Source organism: Xiphophorus couchianus, chromosome 1 (genome assembly GCF_001444195.1).
Source record: "Xiphophorus couchianus chromosome 1, X_couchianus-1.0, whole genome shotgun sequence".
Taxonomy (NCBI): domain Eukaryota; kingdom Metazoa; phylum Chordata; class Actinopteri; order Cyprinodontiformes; family Poeciliidae; genus Xiphophorus; species Xiphophorus couchianus.
In genome coordinates, this window is record NC_040228.1 from 21,051,698 (window position 1) to 21,075,330 (window position 23,633).

Genomic DNA, 23,633 nt, shown 5'->3' on the forward strand with positions numbered 1-23,633 from the left:
CAGTGAGTGGGGGGAAGTTTCCTTAATGTCTACTTCCCTGCAGTGGGTTTGTCTTTCAAGTTAAAAATGCCAACATCTGTACCCTGAAGGAGATATTCCATTACAGTTTGGGATCTTCCTGAAATGCCTTTTCGGTTGTGTAGGTGATTCCCCCATCACTTGCCTTAAACATGATATGTATTCATTCAAATCCACCAAGGGGAAAATGTTATACACCTCAAAGAAAGACCACATGCATGCAAAAATTCTATGTTTTTACTTAGAAGAATATCCTGAATGTCGTGGAGCGATTGATTTGAGCAGGAATATGGGAAATTCAGAACAGGGTTGATATGAAGCCTTGTACATATCAACAAGGTTTCAACATGGTTTCATTGCTGCACATTTTAACTTTATTAAAAATGAGCAGCAAATGAAGTTGTGTAAACTGCTTTAAAGGTTTTCTGTTTCTCTCATTTTATCATTTATTTCCCCTTACAGATTATTAAATGTTTTTCCCCTTTAAACTTAAATGTAGCAGATAAAAACAAATTATAATTTCAGTCAAAGAGAAAGCAGTTTTCAAAAGATGATTTCATTTATTTATGGACAAAAGTATCCAAACCAAGCTATGTGAAATTGTAGTTTCCCCTTGTTGAAATATGAATTAATTCTCTTTAACCACATAACCCCTGCCTGACTACTGAGAGACCTTTAGAATAAAAATGTACTTAACCATCCCATGGTCTTAAGAGATGGGTGGATGTTTATCTAGACCCAACAAGTTATTTACCTACTGAGTGCGCTTTTACAATGTTTTTTATTTGTGTTTCATAAACATGGGATGGGATTGTCCCATCCCATGGTCACCGACAGCGGGAACACTCGGTTCCCACTGAGTGTTGTGCTAAGACTGTGGGATGGTTAAATAAGACTAGCATATTGTGGGGTAACCTAAGCTGTCACTGCATTAAATTACATCCTTACGGACAAGAAAAAATAAAAAAACACCAATGATTGAACAGATTTGTTATATCCAGCTGGTTTGTGTTGTACTTTATGGTGAATGTAGTGGTTTTTGGTATCTTGGTCTTAGCGGGAGAATTACCAGATACTGTTGTTTCCATCTTATCTTCATAGCACTCTTTACCCACCTCAAAAATGAACCTGGAGTGGTGATTTGGTTCATTTATACATGTTTGAGAAATCCTTGAATCTCCCATAGCATCCCCAAATGGTTGCCATGGGAGCACTTCATACAAAACTCTGTCTATTTACCCAAAGTTCTCCCTTGGAGCTTCAGTCCCTAGCTGACTCTACCTCCCTCCCCTCACAACTCCTCCAGACGAGCGGCAGCAGCAATTACCAAAGACCTGGTGGAACCGTGCCTCTGCTAAGGCAGAGGCAGAGGAACTGTGCCTCTGTAGTTTTTTTTGATAGTAGTAAAAAAAAGTAGGGTTTTTTTTATAGAAAAAACTACTTTTTTATTAAAAAAGTAGTTTTTTTTATATAAAAGTAAAACTACTTTTTATCAAAAGTAGTTTGATAAAAAGTTTCAAACTACTTTTTAGTCCTAAGAACAGTTGTAAACGACATCATGAAGGAGCATTGCGTGTGATGATGTGCTAAAGGGGTAATTTCTGAAAGGGTGTGAGCTTCTTAAAGAGTCTTTTAAAGAGTGTGTTTTTGATTATTTCTAACTTGGTGTTGTGATTGAATTTCAACTAATGGTTGGTATCAGCTGGCACAGAGTGCTGGGGCTCCATAGCCTGGCGTCCACCGTCGTCTTCTAAATCTTGTTATAGGTTCAGTTGTATTACTTTGAAGAGAGTGGAAGTTATCTTTCCCACAGAGTTTTGGTTTTTAAATTTTTTCTTACTTAGACAAAATCATATGCATTTACTTTCTGTGGAAAGAACAATAAGATCACACCACCAGCTGAAGCCTGAAGTCCTGAGTCCTCTTTCCAACATTTGACTAAATCTTACACTGCTGGCAATATGAAGTACGGTAGACTAAATAAATTGAAGAACAGATGAAGAGCAGCCCAATTTACATCTTTCAGTCTAGCCATTTCTAATTATTTAGGTTCTAGCAAACCACAAAGAGAGCCATTATCCACAAATTGAGAAAAGATGGAACAGTGGTAACCCTTCCAGGAGAGGCCGGCCTATCAAAATTACTCAGAGAGGATGGGCAACTGACTCATCAAAGAGGTCACAAAAAAACCCAGAACATCCAATACAGCACATTTACTTTCCTTAATGAATTCATGACTCAGCAATATAAAAACAGACCAGGTGAAAAACCACTGCTTCTGCACTCAATTGGTGCACTGAGTTGGGCCTGTTCATAGTAATCCAAAATGTCATAAAATACAAGTGCTGGCAAACAAGGGACTGGAAAAAGGAAATAAAATGAGATAACCAAGATTTCTATAAATTTTTTGGACATGCCAAAACATTTCTAGACTAAGAGTACCACTGTTCTCACATGCCATACAAACTTTATGAAGAATTACTGCCGAGTTTTATTACATTTGCATGTTAAAACAAGAAAGTACAGCAAAAGGAAGTATTGATCTTTCTATGTAACTGTTTCTTTATGTGATTATGATTCTAGTTTATCAAACACTGCAAAAATATTTAGCTATTGACATTCAAAGTTTTGCTGAGTTGTTGAGAAAACAAAATTTAAATTAAAATAACCTGAATGTGAATCCCAGATGAGATTTATCATTACACAGAAAGTTATACGAAGAGAAATTGATAAACTCCTAAATGATTCTCTATAGGCAAACATTTTTCACCCTGGGAATGTCCTGCTGTGACTTAAGAGGAACAAAGGTAAGGGAGGGGGCTTCCTGGTGGCGCAGGATGGACTGGAAAGCAGCGATATGGCAATAGGAATGACGAGGCAGTGGGGATGGGGTACAGCAAATATGGAGCCCCCAACTCATGAGAACCAGATGAAGGGCAGACCGGATGGCTCTCTGGGGCTCTGTGAAAGAAGTAAAAAGAAAGGGGAAAAAGCGGCTCATAAAACTGTCAGAATCTGCTTGCATCTCTCTATCATGGTTCAGTGTTCGCCAGATGCGTTGCTTTTAATGCAACGCTTCACGAATGTTTCTGTCATCAGCCAACGTACATATCTATCAATTTGTCAAATCTGGCACTGACTCAGAGTCCGGCATCTTATATCAGGTCCTTACTAAGTTTGGAAAACAACAATTAATTTTAATACAAAATATTATACCTCTCGTCTAAACCCACATAAGCTTTGGTTGTTTCATACCTCACAACGGACAACTCCAGTTGGTCTGATTTGGGAATGCTGTCTTATTTTTGTTTCTGTGCTTTTTTGCAGTGGAACATGATAAGGAATTTCTACCTGTGCGGCGGCATCATCGAGAGTTCAGATTCGATCTGTCACGAATCCCAGAGGGTGAAGCCGTCACCGCTGCCGAGTTTCGTATTTTCAAAGACTTCATCCATGAAAGCTACGATAATGAGACCTTCCGCATCAGCGTCTACCAGGTGTTGGAGGAACATTCTGACAAGTGAGCTCCATTGTGTGGTTTTGTGGTGAAATGATGTCCAGGATTTTAGATGTCTGTTTCTTGAACAATGTTTTAGCTTTTATTTTTTCACAATCAGTTAACAATTTTACCTTCGGGTAAGGTGAGTTGACCTTACCCGCAAAATATGCTTGTCCATACCATACATCCAGGATAATGGATGTATTATAATGCTTTAGATTTCCAAAAAGAGCGTGTGAGACTTTCAATTACGTATATTTTTGCCCAAACATTGCTAAAAAGAAATTCTCACTAAGTTTCATTTGGCAAATAGAAATAATTGTGTTAAATCTAACTAACCTAAAAGAGGAGAACTTTAGTGTGATTTAACTTCAGATCGTGCAAAAAAAATAAAAAATTGTGCTGCATGTAAACTGTAGAGACAATTACATAAAGAGTTACTTTTTACAAGGGCTTTCTCTAGCTTTCTTCGCTGAAAACCACCACAGTGAAGCTCCCTTAATTTTTTTTCATCATGTCCTCACATTTTCCTAACTGTTTCACAATTGAAATTGAAACGGGTGAAATAAATGAGTGAGGAGAGAATCAACTGTGGCAAAGAAAACATGAGCTACCATCATTCTAGGAAATATTTAAGTGTTGCACTGCTTTAACCTGGATCTCATTCTTTTACATTTTGGTGTAGTTAATGTTGATATCGTGGCCACCTTCTAGTGAAGCATAGTTATTACAGCATTTATATTATTAGAAAACATAATAGCGTCATCGTAAAGGTTTTCCAAACTCTAATCTTTGGAAATAATACCAGTCAAAAAGGAAGAAATTGCTTTGTTGGGAAGGATGAACAGCTTGGTGGATTTCACAGCTAATAGTAATAAAAGTTATAAATTAACGACCCCAATTTCATTACTGTGTAGTTATTTAGGTCTTCCTCTGTAACTTTAGACCATTGCAGTCTTAGTTGTTGGCTATTTTCAAGGATATAAAAAAAAGACTGTTTAATTTTTCAAACATTTAATTTTGTGTTACAATTGACTTAAATGACTTTCCTCTTGAGGTTTCAGTGAATATAATATTTGCAAAATTCACATAATGCAACATCTACAAAATAAATCATTTAATTAAAATTAAGGTATCAAAGCTTTGAGTTTTGGCAGAGTTTTACACAAAACATTTCTGAATTTCTGAACTAAGGCTTTGCCAGAAGGTGTATAACTCAGCTGCTTGGGCCTTTCGTTTGTCTGGAGGGAACAACACAGTCATTTATTCCTCTGCCAGGGAATGGCTTGTGTACATGAATGGAGCAGGACTCTGTGACACACTATCTGCTCAGTCAGAAAATAGGTCAGGATGCATGAATGCCCAAATGAAGAACAAGGGATTTTTGCTCTCAAATGGTGAAAGATTAGAAACCACAAAGTTTGACAATAGCATCAACTTTGATATGCCCTATTTCTTTTTCTACTTTTTTCACAGTTTGTTTTTTTTTGTTCCTTTTTCACAGCTGTGTTTTTTTGTTTCTCCTTTTCTTCCCTGTATGCTTTCTGGTTCGCCCACTGAATTCCACTCTGTGATGGACTGTGTGTACCATATGAAAGGACCGCCCGTTTATAAAGCTATTATTGTCAATTAAGAAAATGAAGTGCTCCCCTGGGCCTCACCATCTGGAGCCCTCCTCACCTCCCACCATCACTCTCTTTGTCACACTAGTACAGTCCTCTCACTCTGTACATTCCATGACTTGTTGCTTCAGTCAATCACTCAGTTACAATTTCTTTCCAGATATCTAACTTCTAACTTTATTTTTTCTGTTTCCCTTCAGGGAATCAGATCTCTTTCTGCTAGATTCCAGAGTGATCTGGGCAGCAGAGGAGGGTTGGTTGGTATTTGACATTACAGCCACCAGTAACCACTGGGTGCTGAACCCCAGCAGAAACCTCGGTCTGCAGCTGGCCCTGGAGACCGCAAACGGTAAGAGACATTCATGTCAGGTAAATCTGTTACATAATGTGATTTTTGCACAGTGACATGTTAAAAAAAACAAAAGAAAAAGAAAAAGGTATAGGAGAAATAAAATCATAAAATATCTGCTGGCAGATTTAGACAGGAAACATCTGTTTAGAGTTTCACACCTTTGCAGACAATTGAGCATGATCGCTGCGGTTGGCTCTGAACTATTATAAAGAGCAGTAAGCTGCACAGAGACATCTTTTAATAATCTACTGTATTCGTTAACATGAAAAAGTTTGGAATCAAGACACATTTTTGAAACATTTATGAACAAAAACAAACTGCTTTTGATGAACTGTGATGGTGGTTTTGGTTTTCCGATGTTTTTTTTTCATGTTCAGCTGTTTTTCTTTTCTCTGTTTATTCTTTCTTGTTGTTTTGAAAAGTGCTTCATACAGTATTGTTGTGTCTTATAAATTGTCTTTTGGTGTCACCAAACATTTACAAGTGTGGAATTGTAAATTACATAAAAAAAAAAAAAATCTATTTTGTTATTGTTTAACTAGTTATCCTCACTTATCTTCATTTATTTTTTATTTCAATTTTTTTAAGCACTGTGGGCTTCATTGACAATAGAATAACATATTTTTAAAAGCAGCTAAGAAAACTCATGATTTGGCTTTTATCTTTGGGACCCAAATTCAGATCGAAGCAAAAAAACAAATGCCAGGCATGCAAAGCGGAATGAATGAGCCTTTCATGAAATAAGCAAACACAAAACTTGCAGCAACAAAGAGGATGTGTTATGTGAAACGAAACACAGAAAAAATCAACAAACTCAAGAAAAGTTGGCAGAGACCAGGCCCTAACAGAAGACATGACAGGAGCAAAGCAGACCGGACAATAAAATTACTCAGAGAGGCTTCAATGGTGAGTCAGTTGATTGCTGGAATGCAAAAGGTTTGTCTGTTTTCTGGATGAGGAAAAGCTGAAGAAGAGCAGGAGGTTGAGGCACCTCGGGATATGAACTCTCTAAATGAAATGAAAATGAAACAGTTGTTTATGTAAGAAAACACAGGTACACCATAATCAGTTCATCCACCAGTCCATCCTCCATCTTTACCCACTTTTTCTTGGTTGCTGGTTACATATCTTCAGCTAGCAATCACATCTCTCCAGTCCTCACCCTGGACACGCAGCCTGTCTATCAAAGGACAACAAAGAGACACACAGAACAAACAACCATTCACACAGAGTCATACCTAAGAGCAATTTTAGAGAGACCTGTTAATCTCACAGTAACTTTTATTGGATTATAGAAGACAGAAAGATCTGGATTTGAACCCAGGAACTTCTTGTGACAAGACAAGAGTACTACCAACTCTGCCAACTTGCAGGCATTCTCAGGAAGACCAATAAAAGCTCTACAGTGTCTCATCAAGTCTTTCACAAGGATTTTTACACTGAACCATGACTCATTTTAAAGAGAATGTGATTAAAATGTAGGAAATAGAATATCAGCCATTGTGACTGTAGCTGTGCATTAAAAGCATTTATATTCCTCATCAATTCTTGTTCTTGTTAAACTTGTTTCCTTATTGTCTGAGATTATTATTAATCTTACCTGAGATTAAAATGAGCAGATCTGAAACATCAGTATATGACAAAGAAATCAACTTCAGAAGAAATCTGGAAGGAGGCATTTTTTGAATGCCTCCTTCCAGAGGCATTACAAAAAAAAGTTCTTTTTGTAATGCTATATTTATATTGTGAGGTCTGGGATGTACTCACACATTCTTTAGTTAATTGACATGTTTTCATTGGCAATGCTATTTGCTTTGTGAGGCTGAGACAGAGCATACATAGAGGAAAGGGGTTACGTAGCTTAAATGAAAAGGATAAGGAAATATTGTGTATGTCCATGGCAGTCAGTGCAGATTAAAAAAAATCTCATGTTCAGTTAAATTGAGGCCAGAATTTTACTGTTACTTGAATGTTCTTGTAAACAGCGCTAAGAGAAACAGCGCCTAAATATGTTTGCCCTAAACTATTTATCTTATTAAGTGAGAGTGGTAACCAGTTTCTACTTAGTAGACCATAAAATGTGCTCTGAATAAACATTTCTAAGAGCTCCAGCTGTGTTCAAGTGTAAGCCTAACAAGCCCAAGTGAGCTGAATCCATCGTAGCGCAGTCCAACAAACATGAGGGTTAGCATTACAACACAACTCAGCTGAGTTGTCTGTGCGTACACAGAGGAGATATATCAGTCGGTGCCTTTCATCTGTCATCACCTCATCATTCATCAACGTCATCATCGGTCATACCCTCAGCATCATTAGCAGGCATGCGGAAAAATACCCCGTGTTATCTTAGTAGGCATTAGTTATCTGGAGGCACAAATATTTTGCCTCCAGAAAACTTTCTCAACAAACAGCATTCAGTGCAAGACAATGTACAAAACGATATCTTTGGTAGGGATGACAGGATGTTACATGTTAGATGAGGAAAACAGACACGATACTGCTTTCAGGTTGTGCAAAGAGTGGGCTGGGCACGTCGGATTCATCTGCGCGTGATTGTAGGTTAGACTGGGTAGGAAGCTTTATAGGGGAGCGTGTACAAACAAGTGCATAAGACCTTCTGTCGCCAGCAGTGACTGAAGAGAATTTAGAGAAGGGATGAGGGCGGAAAAAAGGGAAAGGAATTCACAAAAAGAGAATCTCGCTTGTAAAACCATCCAAAGCAGTTTCATTTAGGAAAGGATCACACAGGAGATAAACTATACGCACAGCAGTTACTTGATTTTAGAAGCTTAAACATTAAACTTTTCCAAATAAGATGATATGTTGACACGTGTAGCATTGTTGTATTTTGTCGCCCAAACAGGAGAGAGTATCAATCCTCGTGTGGCTGGGCTAATTGGTCGCACTGGACCTCAGAGCAAACAGCCCTTCATGGTGGCCTTTTTCAAAGCAACTGAAGTGCACCTGCGAAGCATCCGCTCAGCTTCAGGAGGGGGCAAACAACGCAACCCCAACCGGTCCAAAGGAGCAAGGAGCCAAGAGGCTCTCAGAGTGGCCAATGTTGCAGGTAAACACAGAAAGTGTGTGTTCATTATGTAGACTATCATGCAAATTCATGTTCTGAAATATGCATGTCCATTACAGTGTCCATACTCTTTCCATTTTCACATGATGGAACAAAGAGTGCTTATTGAGATGTTCAAAGCTCAAAATGTTTTTCTGCTCTTTTTCAAGGTCTAAATAATCGTATTTGTTTGCTAATGTTCTATAATAAACCTCAGTTTTTTTTTCTGAACACCTCTGACTTATGAAAGCAGGTGGTTACATTGTATTATATTTAGAGGCATCAGAGTTGAAGGGGAACAGTAAAAATCCTTTTTGTGTGGATGTGTTTATGTAAAAACAATCCAAGCCTTAAGAAACTTCCTTCCACTTCACATTTATGCACTACTAGTTGTCACAAAAAAATCCCAATGCAACAAAGTGCTGTTTGTGATTATAACATGGGATTAAGAATGTTTCAAGGGGTAAAAATGCTTCCGCAAGGCACTGTATGGATCTGTTCCCACTGAAGGAACAAAGTAAAGGGCACTTATTTAATAGTTTCCTGGTTCTGCGTGTGTACTCACAGCATACAGACTTACAACATTTTCAAAAAGGACACTGAAAGGTTTCAGCATTTGAGACACATTAAAGACCTTTGTTTTGAGGGTGTGAGTGTGCTGTGTTTATGTGAAGTCCTGAAACATTAGACTGTAAAGCTTCAAATAGTGCTCTGCTGTCTTTGTTTATTTACTCGAGCATTACAGAGCGGTTGGGGCCAAGTTTCCCGCTTGGAGGTAAGGCAGCACAGGCTTTTATGGCGGAACACATCTGCAGTGCGCTGTGGGGCAACCAGGCCCTGGACACATGGGCCAAATGGGTCTGTTTGGAACTTTGGATACCAGTGGTCTTTAGCGGGATGATGAGAACCAGTCGCTCATAATCATTTCCAACATGAGCCCCTTTCAAGAGCTAATGCACCACAGAGCCTCACCGGTCACCAGAAGAGGAGAATGATACTTATGGATAGAAAACAGGCTCTTCTTTTTTCTGTGTTGTTAAAAAAAAGGAATGCTAAAACCAGTGAAGAAAGGAGCGAAAATGAAAAGTCTTCCGTTGTAAATCTGGCTGAGATCTGTTGTGTGCACATCTGTTTCATCTAATGGAAACTTGAAGCCCAGCAGACTGACCTCCAAGCATGGTGGCCCATTTATTTAAACTAGTTAAATGATGATACTAAAATGATGCTACATATTGAGGTAATTTCCCAGCTATTGGCTTGAACAGGTATATTTTCAAGCACTTGCTACATTTACAGAGACTTGTAAAGGTTTTCATACCCTTTCAACTGTTTCACATTTTGTCAAGTTGCAACCACTAACTGAAGGAAAATAATACATGGTTTCCAAAAGTTAAGAAAAAAAATCTTAAATATGTTGCATATATTTTTCTTAAAATCTGGTGAACAAAATGCAACCGAAGTCACAGAGTCTAACTCTGTGGAGGTTAATTTCAGGATAGAGCCAGTAATTCTGTGAAAGCCTCAAAAGTTTTATAATAGGACAATAAACATGTAAACCAAGGAACACAACAGACAGGCCAATGACAAAGTTCTGGAAGAGTTAAAAATAGGCATCGATTATGAATAAATTGTTAACAATGCATGGCATTACCTGAAAATGTATGTCTAAGGACATCTTCCATTAAATCTGACTGAGCTTCAGCTATTTTGCAAAAAAAAAATTGGAGGATTTTTCAGTCTGTTAATATTCAGTATCTACAATTCAGCAAGTATGTGTATTCAGGTGCTGAACAGAAAATGCATGCCCCACTTTATTTTTAAATTTTGACAACCTTATGTAATTTTTCTTCCAATTCAAACTATCTTCTTTTTGAGTTTGTCTAATAGATAAAATCTCAACTGTTGTTGATAGTCATGTGATAAATATTGAAAACCTCCAGTGGGCTTGAAGAAGTTTGTGAGGGACTATAGATCTGTATTTTTATACTGAACACACTAATGTGTATTCTCTGTTTTTGTCTTTGTTATGTCCCTAGAAAACAGCAGCACTGATCAGAAGCAGGCGTGCAAGAAGCATGAGCTCTACGTCAGTTTCCGTGACTTAGGATGGCAGGTATAAAAACAATACTCACCAAGATTACTTGGAACTGTAGAAATTGGCACAAAGTCCAGCATTTTACTGGCCTAAAATATAAAAATGTGACTAGATTAAATCATTTTTTTGTTTCTTTTTGGAAACATGAGGAACTCACTCAGCGAACAAACGCGCATCTGGGGTTTAATCTTAGCCTTTCTTTTTTGGGCAGGTTTGGGAAGTCATTTTTGTTACTTTTTTAAAGTTAACAATGTTATGTTATGTTATGTTATGTTATGTTATGTTATGCTTGCATTTCCCATCTAGGTATTTTCATGACCTCTAGAAATTAACATCTATAAAAAACTGTGTCACAAGTTCTCTGAGTCAGTTTCCAATGCTTAACAAAAGGACAAGAAAACCAATAAGTCTGTCTGGACTTCTCCTGTCATTTTCTCTTAGGACTGGATCATTGCTCCTGAAGGGTATGCTGCATATTACTGCGAGGGAGAGTGTGCCTTCCCACTGAACTCCTACATGAACGCCACAAACCACGCCATTGTACAAACACTTGTGAGTAGCTGTAAAACCATGGAAGAAAATGCAACAGACATGTGCTGCCTTAGATCTCTCATCACTTATTTGGCCGTGCAAGGTTTGGGACACAAACATTGCAGGCTCAGATTTTCTGGGGCATTAATCATGAAAAGCTGGGATTTATGTGTAAGAAATGTTGTCATTACTTACCTCCTCCTCCTCTTCCTCTCCCTTCTAGGTTCATTTTGTTAATCCTGAGTCGGTTCCCAAACCTTGCTGTGCACCGACACAGCTCCATGCCATTTCTGTGCTCTACTTTGACGACAGCTCCAATGTGATCCTGAAGAAGTACCGCAACATGGTAGTCAGAGCTTGTGGCTGTCACTGAACCACCAGCATCTTCGCAGGGACACGCGCATACGCACATGATGAGAGGAGAATCGACAGGGAGCTCATTTAAAATGCTGCAGGATTGCAGTGTAACTTGTGCATTTCATGTAGACACATTATTGTATGGCCAAACATGAATTTCACTCTATTTAAAGGGGCAATTCAACTCCAAGTCTGTTTAAAATAAAAATAAACATGTAATTCCTGGCTATGCTGTCATTTTAAGCAGCAAATGCGAAAGACCTTAAGTAAGAAATGGAGCAAATATTTACAAAACAAATTCAACTTAAAAAATTGAGTATGACCTCAGAGTGGAAGATGTTCATTCAGCTATTTATTTTTTTAAATAAACTAAACAAATATGAAATTATGATCACTACTTAAATAACAAATAAATAGATATTATTTGTTGTTTACTGATTTTAACTGATGAAAATCAATGGTATTAATCAATTAAACTTTTTGTGAAGAAATTTGCAGATCACCTCTTCTCACCACCTCCTTTTCTTTAGCTGTTTTAATCTGAAACTGTTAAAGGCAGTATATTTGTCTGCTGTATCACTCTGCAGTTCTCTTCTGTATTCTGTTATAAACTGCACACAACCCGCTCTATCAACATAGAACTTTTTTAATTTAAAAATCTATTTGTACTCAGTTTATTTTTATTGCCACAAGATAAAGTCTTAACAAGCCACGGAGATGAAACAGCAAACTAATGTCCTCCTTTGTGATTCTCCAAACAAGATACAATATAGACAACAGAAGAGAGGGACAGAGAGCAAGTCCACCTTTCAAACCTTCACAATTTATTTGTTTTTTTGTCTTTGCTTGCTGCCAAGATGCTACAACTTGCTATGGTCTGCAAGAATTTGATGCTACAGGTTCATATTTGAACATGTGGGGTACTTGTATTAGAGTTGTATCATTTTTGTCTAATTGTTGACAATGCCATGAGTTGTAAAACTTTATCTTAAAAATAATTAATCAAACCATTGTACCTAACCTTTTCAGATTATCAGATTTCTATTTTATTTATATATGTGATCTTTCTTTTTTTGTTTTTTTTTTGTTCTTATAAAACAGCTGAATGAACATTCTCAAAAAACATGAACGCCATTTTTAGGTTTGAGGCTAACAAGAATAAATTACTTACTTTATTTGAAGGTGAACATTTTCTTATATAACTTCTTTCCACAAAATGCACCTCAACATACAAACACAATCATGTTTGTGCTTTCTACTGTGTACAAGACACATAAAGCATAGACTGTACTGTATAATCGTTTATTCGCCGTCAACCATGTGTTATCTTAATGATTATGATAACCATTGTAGTTTATTATGTTTACCATATATTTGAATATGTGGCTGATAGAGGAGGATAGAGGACTCTTTATTCCCTCAATGTACAATACTGTGTAAATATTGTGGGGTTTTTTTTTTCAAAAAAACAACAAAAAAAAAACAAAAAGCAAGTGTATTTATTTCCTGCATTGCAATTTGGATTTGTTTATTTTATTTTCCTGTATAAAATGCTGTATTATTTTTGGACATAAGCATTGCCTCATTTATTAGGAACATTTTTAGAAATACAAATAGCTGTTTCAAGCATCTTTTTCTGTGTGCTCGACGTTTTCAGGTTTGCACTTCTCTGCTGTAATACAATCTGTTGTATTTAAAAATAAACACCTATTTATTGAGAGCAGGCTAAGCTCTTCCAAAGTGGGCTCCAATTTTTCAACTATGTTTTACTGCTGAACTGTCACAATAAAATTGGACAAAGGCAACAAAACTGATTAGTGACATATTGTTTCACGTGACAAATATAAAGGGCAAATATGTTGACCCTGGGAGAAACCATTCTTCACTATTTACTTTGTACAGAAGATCTGGAAGCTATTGAGAAATGATCGCTTCCTTGAGGCATGGACTCTTTGAAGTTTAAAACTTTATCCAATCACTAACTTTTGTGGCATCTGTAATGTTCCCGTTTGATGCTATGAAACTTACCAGAAATTTTTTGCGGTGTAAACAACCATCCCTCACTGTGAATAGAGAAGTGCTGAGTGGAACAACACGGACTGACCGGCTTTGTTCACGTCGTCCACTTGAGGCAGAATCCAATAAAAAATTTTTAGAAATGCGTACAAAAATGACATTGTTCTCAACTTTCCCTTTGGTTTGCTGATTTGCCCAGTAGATATTCTACAGGAGAAATCCAAGTGAATGGGAGAAAGCCCTGTGAAGTGAGATTTGAATTGAGCAGAACTGCATATGGCCAGGCTAATAACTTCCACAAATTATACTCTGAACTTGTAACTTCTTAAAATTTCATTCATTTTTAAAGATGTGCTTCAAAGTTGCAAAAATTACTGATGAAACACAGACTTCAAGTATTAGTGTAAGAAGAAAGAAGTGGACACAGTCTCCAGCTCCAGCAGTTAAGCTCAGAATATGGAGATCTAGATAGTTATTTGGCCATTAGGTTGAATGAAGCTTTTGACAAACCTATTTGTGCAAAGAAAAAAAGTAAAAATGGCTAAAATAACAAGCAAACACATTTAATACAAAAGGAACTGTTGCATCTGAAACTGAGAATTATTAAGCCAGGCAACATTCTTCTAATCTGCTGTTGTTTCATAATAGTGACTCTTTGTGAATTCTAGTTCCAATAGCTGACTATACTTCTACTACTGTAGTCCATTGGTTTCAAGACTTGACATGTTGAGCATACAACGATTGTACTCCAAAAAACTTGATTGAAAGAAGTTGTAATTCAAGTTACTGTTTCCTTTCTATCATTTTGATCCAGTGCTCATTCTCCTCTGATCTCGGACACCAAGGCTTTTGAATCCCTAGATTTTGTTTTTCTTTTTTTCCAGAATATTTTCTATAAACCTGATTGATGTTTTTTTTCTGAAAATCCCCATAGATCAGCATTTTAACTATTTAGTCCAGTCTATCTGCAACCAACAACAATGTAATGTTAAAAAATGGCACTTAAATGTTTTTGTTTCCTCATTCCAATAGTCAATTTGAACTTCAGCAAGTTCAAATTGCAAGTTCAGCAAGTCGTCTTCACCGCGTCCTGTTCCCCTAAATGCAAATGTGATTGGCTGATTCGATGCTTGTGTTTACAGGCAGTTAAACAGGTGTGCCTATAGGACGGTCGGATATCAAGTTTTTGCTCAATAGTTTACTACTATGTGAAAACGACACAGCTCTATGCTGCCATCTGCTGGTGGAAACTGTTCAGTGCGTTTGTTTGTCATCTAAATGAGACTTGCGGTTTTCTGTCTCTCTTTTTTTTTTTTTGTCAGTCCCGTCTTACGCCTACTACGAGCTGAAATGAACAATTTTAAAGAAAGGTCGCATCCTCTTTAGGTAGGAAAGGTGGAGGAGCGTCTGACAGAAAAAGAAAAAAAACAAAAAAAACAAGTTTGACCACCCACATACTTTCATTTTCACAGGAACGTTTCGTTATGAGTGGCTGCGTGTACTTGCTTAACTGTGTGTGCGGTTTTATTATGTTCTCCTCTAGACACTAATTAATAGGTGGGTTTCCTTTTCTGCATTAGTATGTGTAATTATAACACCTTTCATATTTTACGTTTTCCTTTTCTTGCTTTTAGGATAACAAGTGGGTTTTTTTCAAAAGTCAATTTAATTGTTGTAATAAAAGCAGACATCTATGGCATATCCACTACATATTTTCACTTAATTTTAGTTTTTGCTTATCCTTTAAACAGTATTCCGTCAGATACTCAAGGTTACTTTACTTGGAAATGATTAAATGTTCTAAAGAGCAAAGTGTGGAAACCGAAAGCATAAAAATAGCTTCAAAGCTTTCGCTTTCGCTTGTGGAAGCGCTCCGAATTTTAGTCGCGACTTCTCCATTTAACTTTCCGATGAACTCAGTAGGTGTAAAACTGAACAGCTTCATTGGCTGACTTCTTATTGTACCTTTTTTTTCCCTATTTGTTGGAAGGAGAGCTCGAGTGGCGTGACAGACCAAAGAATACAGACTTCTTATGTTTGCAAAAGTGGTGTAAAACTATCGGAAGCTGTCCTGAACCGTGGACTGTTGTTCCTGTGACACGCAACATGTGCTGAAGATGGATGGAGCCAAGTTGCACCTGAAAGAGTGGCTGGTAGCTCAGATAGAGAGTGGGAAATATGAAGGCCTGTGCTGGGAGGATGAGGGCAAGACCATGTTCAGGATTCCCTGGAAGCACGCAGCCAAAAAGGACTACAAGCAGACGGAGGATGCGGCTCTCTTTAAGGTCAACACTTTTTTATGTTTCACTTTCCGAAAAGCCTTGAGTTACTTAGGCAGATTATTTCACTGAGCTCTGAAATGGGGACAACATTGCTTTCCCACCGAATGGTAAGCGAAGGAAACCCAAACTGAGTTCAATTAAAAATCCTACTCAAAGTCTATCCTATCGTCCTATCAAACGCTATTATGACACGTGATTATAGGCAAACTTATAAAATGTTTGACTTGGGTGTCGTAAGTGTTAAAGTATACTTTTTTGACTATTTATTCTGAAATCCCATTTTATTTTATTTCATTTTTAAAGATGAATAAGGGGTTTAGGTCGTAAGTCCGCTAGGGGGAAAGCAAGATAAAAATGTAAGAGGTAAAAAAAAACAAAAAAACTTTCCGTTGATAAAACAAAAGTGATTTAAAGTGCGTTATTTTTTTTCTTCCAGTTATGTTTAATAAAATACATAAACCAATATGTGGAATACCTACATAAAATCAAAACTATCTACTGACTATTATTTGGGCTAAAAAAATTAAATAAAAAGCCCTTAAAGGACAAGATTGAAATGATTTCCTGTGCTTATTTAAACATTAAATATCATCACTTTAATACATCAATATGGAAGTCAAATGTCTGTAATTTGGACAAATAGGGTTGATTGTATTTGTTAAAATAAAAGTCTAATAGTTGAGCTTTTGAGACACTAATACCAACAATTTAGAATAAATATGTGCCTTTGCAAACTACAGTGAGTTACTGTCACCCAGTAACAATAATGAAATGCCTTTTCAATGGCATTCCAGGTTCTTATGGATTACAGAACGTTTCGGCACCTTTCCAAAACCCTGAATTTGGTCAAATGTGACAAATTATGGTGTTACAAAGATTAACCTAACATAACTAAATGGTGGGAGTTTCTGATTTTCATTTATTAAATAAATCTGGAAAAATAAGACAGGATTTTTTTTGTTGTTTGAGCTGTTGATCCATAATCAGAGCTAATTAGGGAGAAATTGTCTTATTCTGATCTCTGACTGAGTGGTTGGTGCGTCTAATATCTACACATCTAGATCTCCTCCTTGAAACTCCTGCTTTGAAGTATGATGTGACCTGCACAAATATTTATTGTGTTGTTGTTTTCCAGGAATGAGGTGGAAATGTTTACATATTCAAAAATGAAATGAAAATTGGTTTTATATTTTTTGCTGTTTGTTAGTCTGATTACTTTGGATTCAAGTATACCATGGATTGATATTATTCAAGCTAATATGACAAGAAAAAAAAATAAATTATATTATCTACTTCTCATTGTATTACACAGTAAGTTTTTTTGGGATAGTTTTCTGAGTCAGTATCTTTTTGCACAGGCCTGGGCCGTGTATAAAGGCAAATACAAGGAGGGCAGGGATAGAGCTGATCCCACAATGTGGAAAACCAGACTCCGTTGTGCACTTAACAAGAGCACCGACTTCCAGGAGGTTCCTGAACGCAACCAGCTGGACATCACTGAACCATACAAGGTCTATCGAATTGAACAGGATGTCTGCCTGTCAAAGCTGGGAGGTAAAAACAAACAAATAATTAGCTTTGTTCAAACCGACTTTGTCTTTTCTGTTTTGTTTTCTGAATTCAAACTGTTGTGTTTGGTCTCACTTGTGCTCGCTACGTCCCTCTCTCACAGCACATCCTCAGACAAAATATGTGTTCAAGCAGGTGAAGTTATCTCCAAGAAGCCCTGGTTATCCAGAAAATCAGGTAAGATGAGAAATACACTCATACAGAAAACGAGACAGTAATTATAAAATGTGTCCCGAGGCACAAAGAATACTTTTGGTTGGCGTGGATATTGTGAGTGGTTTGTTTGGTTGGGGTGGCAGGCAAAAACAGTCACTTCTGACAGTTGATGAATAATTTGGAGTTTTACAAAGAGATTTATGAATATATCATGAGTCATTTTAAGGTCAGTGATAGTAAAAAGAGGTAGATACAGTCAGCTTCTTAATTTAACAGTAGTACTTAACTTGAACTGCAAGTCTTCTTCCATCTGAAAACATATCTTTAGGCTAAGTAGGGGAAAATCTCGATGATCAAGTCTTCCTGCTCCGATTTTTGTTAGATGCTTCCTTAACTTTGGTTTCTGTTTTTCTTACTTCAGTGTCAAAAGGAAGAACTTCAAGCTCACAAAGAAGAAAAACCATGTGCTGGTAAGAGTTATACATGCAAATATGCTAGAAATTCCTCTTGACACATCTGCAAATGCCACTAAATGAATATCACTGAAAGGTTAAATTGTTTCAGTAACTAAATTCAAAAAGTGTTACTCATTGATTAATTACCAGTATTTGTTTCCTTTAGTCTGAATTACTATGGCTGATAATCAATGAAACCTCAAAATTTAGTTTCTCTAAAAATTAGAATAACACATAAATTAACTTTTCTAAGACATTTTGAATTAACTGGGATGCATCTGTATGTTTACAGCTCTGGGGAAAAAAAGAGCCCATTGCATTGAACCCCATTGAAAAAACCTCATGGTTATTCCACCAAATATTGATTTCTGAACTTTTCCTGAGTTAAAACATTAGAATTGTTGTTTCTGAATGAATATGAACTTGTTTTATTTGCATTATTTGAGTACTGAAAGCACTGCATCTTTTTTGTTATTTTGACCATTTCTCATTTTCTGCAAATAAATACTATATTTTTGCTTGAATTTCAGAGACATGTCAGTAGTTCACAGAATAAAAAAAACAATGTATATTTTACTCAAACAAATACCTATAAAGAGTAAAATCAGAGAAACCGATAAATTTAAGTGGTCTCTTAATTTTTTCCAGAGGTTTATATTTCCGTCATCTATCAACCAGCAACACAGACTTTATCAACTACATAATTTATCCCAATTTTAATAAAGTTTTTTTTTCTGGCCTTTTTACAAACAAAACATGCCTGGATCAGTAACTTTAAAGCATCATAGCTTCACCAAACATTTTATTTATTTTTCCTATAAAATGTGTAGGATGATCATAGGAGAATGCAGATTAAGTTTTTGGAAGTAATTTAGGGTTTGATCTGCTGAGATGATTTAGTGAAAAATGTCCTCTTATGTGTAATTTATTTATTTTTAGTTTAGTTTTTTTATTTTTCTGTATATAAAAGTTATAGTCAAGGTATGAATGTTGAAGTAAGGCATGTTCATGTTTTTATGACATCAACGAAACTTGTTCTCCTTTCTGAAACGCTCTTAGTCTTAAGGGACATCACAACTGGGTGTTTGTGCACAAATGTCTACGGGGATGTTCTTGGTCTTTCTCTTGCATTTTTAAGTTAAAACAACTGAACAGCTCTAATGCAATATTATAAGTTAGGTTTCACTTCTGGTTTTGATTGGTTCTGTTATTATGCAACATGCACTGGTTTTCAAATGTCAGGCAATTCACTCTGAAAGCAGATACACATGCTTGGAAGGTGATATGACACATGCAAGGTAATGAGGTAAATGATTTTTCTATGCTGTTTTATTGGCAGCAAAGTTTAACTTTTAGAGAGTGTAATTATGGTCACATAACAAGCACAACAATAGTTGGAAGCATACCTGCTAGTTAATTGTTGGTTAGTTGTGCAGATCATCTCTAGAAAGGCTTGTCTGTTAGTACTGATTTTGCGAACAAATTACTTTTACTTTACGGTGCCGCCATGACTTTTTTACATTTTGTCTCACTACCTCCACAAACCTGAATCTGTTTTATGTGATAGACTAACACAAAGTAGTGCACAGTGATAGGCAAAATAATATTTTATCCAAATAAATTCTAATAGTGAGATGTTCATTTGTATTTAGCTGCCTGTGTCAACATTTCTTTGGAACTAGCAAGGCTTTTGGGATGTCTCTATCAGCCTTATGTATGTCAGAAACAATTGTTTATTTTCTTTGCAAATAACTGAAGGCCAGAAAGTCTGTGAAAAGTGTCTGCAGATATCAAATGTTTGCAGCCTCTGAAGGACTTTTTTCCCAAACTGTGCTATATTTCAGCTGCAAAAAGAGCTTTGCATGTAGGCCAAAACTTTTGATTTAGGTTTCCTTCTTCCACTTATTTGCTGTGTTCCGTATGTGACTTGTAGCAAACTTCAAATGAGAGATGTTAAAGTCCAGACCAATGGGTGTTCTAAGCTCTTCCAGAGTTAACATGGACATCTTGAGTGCTTTTTTGATTAATGCTCTCTTTATCCAATTCAGATAGACAGTCATGTATTGGTAAGATGGCAAATGCCTTCGCAGAACAGCTGTCTCTAAGCTGCAATTTAATATTATACAGATGCAATCCATTTACTAACTCTGTGACTTTTAAAGGGAATTGTTTGCAGTGGCTGGTTTTTATTTAGGGGTAGGATAGTAAAGCGGTGTGAATACAATACTTATAAAGTTACAAAATGTAAAAAAGTATAAGTGACATAAATACATTTGCAGTGGGCATGTATTACATTTCTTTTCAGAAAGATGTTTTGATATTTTCCTGTAGAGGTTGAAATTACCAATAAATGTCAGGTTGTACTGTTCCATCAATAATGTCAAGGCATCTGGCTTGACATTATTGCAGATACATTTGCTAAATAACTCTAATAACACTCTACTGCACAGGAGTAATAAGGTTGGACTGGAAAGCAGTGTTTTTCTTTCTACAAAAAAAAACTTGACATTTAAACCAGTTGGATTTTATAGACCTATTTATTCACATAACCTTACAGTGAGACCGTATTCTAAATTTGCCCATGTTATTTCCAACAAATTGCATATAATCGGTAATATTCTTTCCGACATGTGTCTTTGTTACCTTACGTGTTTAGTTTTTTTTGTGATCTGACATTCTAAATATGCTATTGCCTCGTGTTTGGGAGAGAACCAGTTGGGCCTGAGATCAGGACTTTGCTTTATAGAGTAACACATTATAAAATGCTGATTAATTAGTCAGGTTTCTGTTTGGACAAAGTGTGGAGGCATTCTGTCGATAGTTTTTCACAGTAGTTTTATACGAGCAATACATCAATAACATTGGTGGGTGTTGCTCCTTTAGTTGTTACACCATGACTGTTCATGTAGTCTGCAACTAGAAACACTTCCCAATTGTTCTAAACACTTTGCTCACCCATCTGAGCAGCAGAGTGCAAACACAAGTTGGTGAGAAGAAGCTTTATGTTATAGTCCATGATCCACTCAGGTCTCTTTGCATTTTTGGAAACTTTTTAAAACTTTGCTATACCTGCAACTGACCCTTTGAACATTCAATTTTGTCCTGATCAAAACTGGTTCTGCAATGGTTTTAGGTTAAATGGGCAATAACATGTTTGTGTGATTTTAATCTGTTTTTTTGAATTTGGACATATTTTTGATGATATATGTTAAGGAATGTTTAAAAAGCTTAAGGCTACAGTACTTTCTGTAATAAATTCAGCTCCAACATTGGTGTTCTGTACTTCCCCTCCCCAACATTATTCCAACATATTTTCATTTCATATCTACAGAACACCCTGTTGTTTTGTTGTGCATTCATTTATTTATTTATTTTTGGTAGTTTTGAAATATTTCTTTAAAATATGTAATATAATATATATAATATAGATCAATAAAATCATGTAAACTCACCTATAATAAAAATGGTGAAAATTAAATCTTTCCAGCACACACAAAAAACAAAGATTGCCAATGTTTTTAAATAGCTGTTTGTCAAAGTGGGTGCAATACCATCTACCTTCTCATCCCTGACAAGTCGATACATGACCGGTGGCCAACAACTGTATGCCACAATAATACAAAAAACCAGCAACTCTTGCTGTTTGGTATAATGACAAATTAATAATCAGCTTGCTTTAAACTAAAATGAATATAATTTTCAACACCCACATGGATGTGTGAATTTGTGAAAATAAAAACATCAGCAACTACTTTCCAAACTTGCTGTCTTGACTATGTTCTCATGTGTTTTATTCTTCAGATGACCTGATGAGGGAGCACATGTACTGTGAGATAACAGAGAAAAAGAATCTAATTCAGGCTCCTGATCCAGTAAGTTTCTTCTGTCCCATCCTCAATATAACCGGTAAGAAAATCATAAGTATTCAAATAAATATAATTACTTTAGCACATGTGTATTTTCATACTGATCTTTATCAGTGTTAACTGCATTTTTTGCACAGACTTTCGCATGGAGGTGAGACTATTGTACCAGGGCCAGACAGTGACGAAAGTGATCACGGAGAGCCTAGACGGATGCTTTATCCTCCAGGGTCATGTTCCTTTGGGAAATGAACAGATCTACGGACCCTGCTCTCCCCAGCAGCTTTCTTTCCCCTCCCCAGGCTCTGTAGCTCTTCCAGATTGCCTGGCAGAAGCGATGAATCGCCTTCTTTGTCACCTGGAAAGGGGTGTGCTATTGTGGGTGGCACCAGATGGGGTATTTATCAAGCGCTTCTGCCAGGGCAGGGTGTACTGGAGTGGTCCCTTGGCCCAGCATGCTGACAGGCCAAATAAACTGGAACGTGAAAAAACCTGCAAACTGATGGATATACCCTCATTCCTAAATGGTATTACACAAGATGCATACAATTTAAAATGCTAAACTGAATTTTTTAAAATAAAAAAACCCCCAAAAAACATTTCTTCTTAAAACACCAATATGAACATATAATTTACAGAACTCCAGAACAGTTTACAGAGAAAGGGGCCTACACCTTCACACGAGATCGAGCTCTGCTTTGGGGAAGAGTATCCAGATCCAAACGTACCTAAAACCAGGAAGCTCATAATGGCACATGTGAGTTGGAAAGGGACATAAAAAGCTTGCTGTTGTATACTTTGCAAAAAAAACTTTTTTATTAGGGCACTGTCAGATTGTCTATTGTATAAGGAAACCTGTCTGCATGGATTGATGAATATGCTTTGCAGGTGTACCTGCCAATTCCAGGTCTTCCTAAAGCTCTCTACAAGTATACCTTAATTTTTGTATAACCTCTTCTAATTTCTTTACTCCACTGCCAGAAATGTTGCACCTGATCACTGGTGGTTTATGAAGAAATAATGTTCTTTACACTTCCAGATATTTGACCAAATATCCACTGATAGTTTAGAAATATAAATGTAACTAGTTTCATTATCTCAGATGTGTGAGAGACACGTGAGAGTGATATTTTTGGCCAGTAGATGTCCTTACAGACACAGTAATTGAGTGTTTCTCTGTTTCCTCTTGGCCAGGTGGTTCCCTTGTTTGCTGTGGAACTATTACAGAGATTCAGCTTGGGACAAACTGAGGAGAAACATCAAAATCTCACCTCCAACGCAAAAGGAAAGAAGATAGACTGAGAAATCTACCATGTGCCAGAGTTGATATGGACAATACACAAGTGAACTTGACTTCCGTCCGCATAATCACCATAAAGGATAAAGTATCATCAGTATATTAAAAAAATATATAAAAAAAAATTATATATATATATATATACACTGTATATATATATATGTATGTGTAGGGATGTGTCTGTGTGTGTGTATGTACAATAAGTACATTTGAAGGGCATTACGGTAAATTTATTGTAATCTTCTTTATTGCAGCTTGTATTTGATATTATTTTCTATAGTGCAGCTAGACACCTGTTGTGCATTTTGCTCAAAGCATGCTGAAAAACAAATAATAATGTGAATGTTTTTCTCCCTCTTCATTTGATGTTGAACTCATCCTCGGAGTATGACATGCTAATTTAATTTTCTCATTCTGGAACAAATATGTGGAATAAATTGACCACAGAAATGAAATC

General features: G+C 36.5%; 2 protein-coding genes across 2 annotated transcripts in view; both read left to right on the forward strand.

The window, feature by feature from the left end:
* bmp7b (bone morphogenetic protein 7b) overlaps positions 1 to 13,278 on the forward strand; it is a 32,156-nt gene extending 18,878 nt beyond the window's left edge. The window contains exons 2-7 of the mRNA XM_028015641.1: positions 3,346 to 3,538; positions 5,340 to 5,488; positions 8,355 to 8,558; positions 10,592 to 10,668; positions 11,092 to 11,202; positions 11,405 to 13,278. Of these exons, the coding sequence (XP_027871442.1) occupies positions 3,346 to 3,538; positions 5,340 to 5,488; positions 8,355 to 8,558; positions 10,592 to 10,668; positions 11,092 to 11,202; positions 11,405 to 11,554 (884 nt within the window). The 3' untranslated portion in view covers positions 11,555 to 13,278. The remainder of the gene's footprint in view (positions 1 to 3,345; positions 3,539 to 5,339; positions 5,489 to 8,354; positions 8,559 to 10,591; positions 10,669 to 11,091; positions 11,203 to 11,404) is intronic.
* Positions 13,279 to 15,227: 1,949 nt separating this feature from the next.
* Positions 15,228 to 23,631, forward strand: irf10 (interferon regulatory factor 10). Its single transcript, XM_028015657.1, has 8 exons — positions 15,228 to 15,839; positions 17,195 to 17,390; positions 17,509 to 17,582; positions 17,983 to 18,031; positions 21,818 to 21,922; positions 22,020 to 22,406; positions 22,518 to 22,636; positions 23,074 to 23,631. The coding sequence occupies exons 1-8, from the start codon at positions 15,672 to 15,674 to the stop codon at positions 23,179 to 23,181; spliced, it is 1,206 nt and encodes a 401-aa protein (XP_027871458.1). The 5' UTR covers positions 15,228 to 15,671; the 3' UTR covers positions 23,182 to 23,631.
* The last annotated feature ends 2 nt before the right edge of the window (positions 23,632 to 23,633 follow it).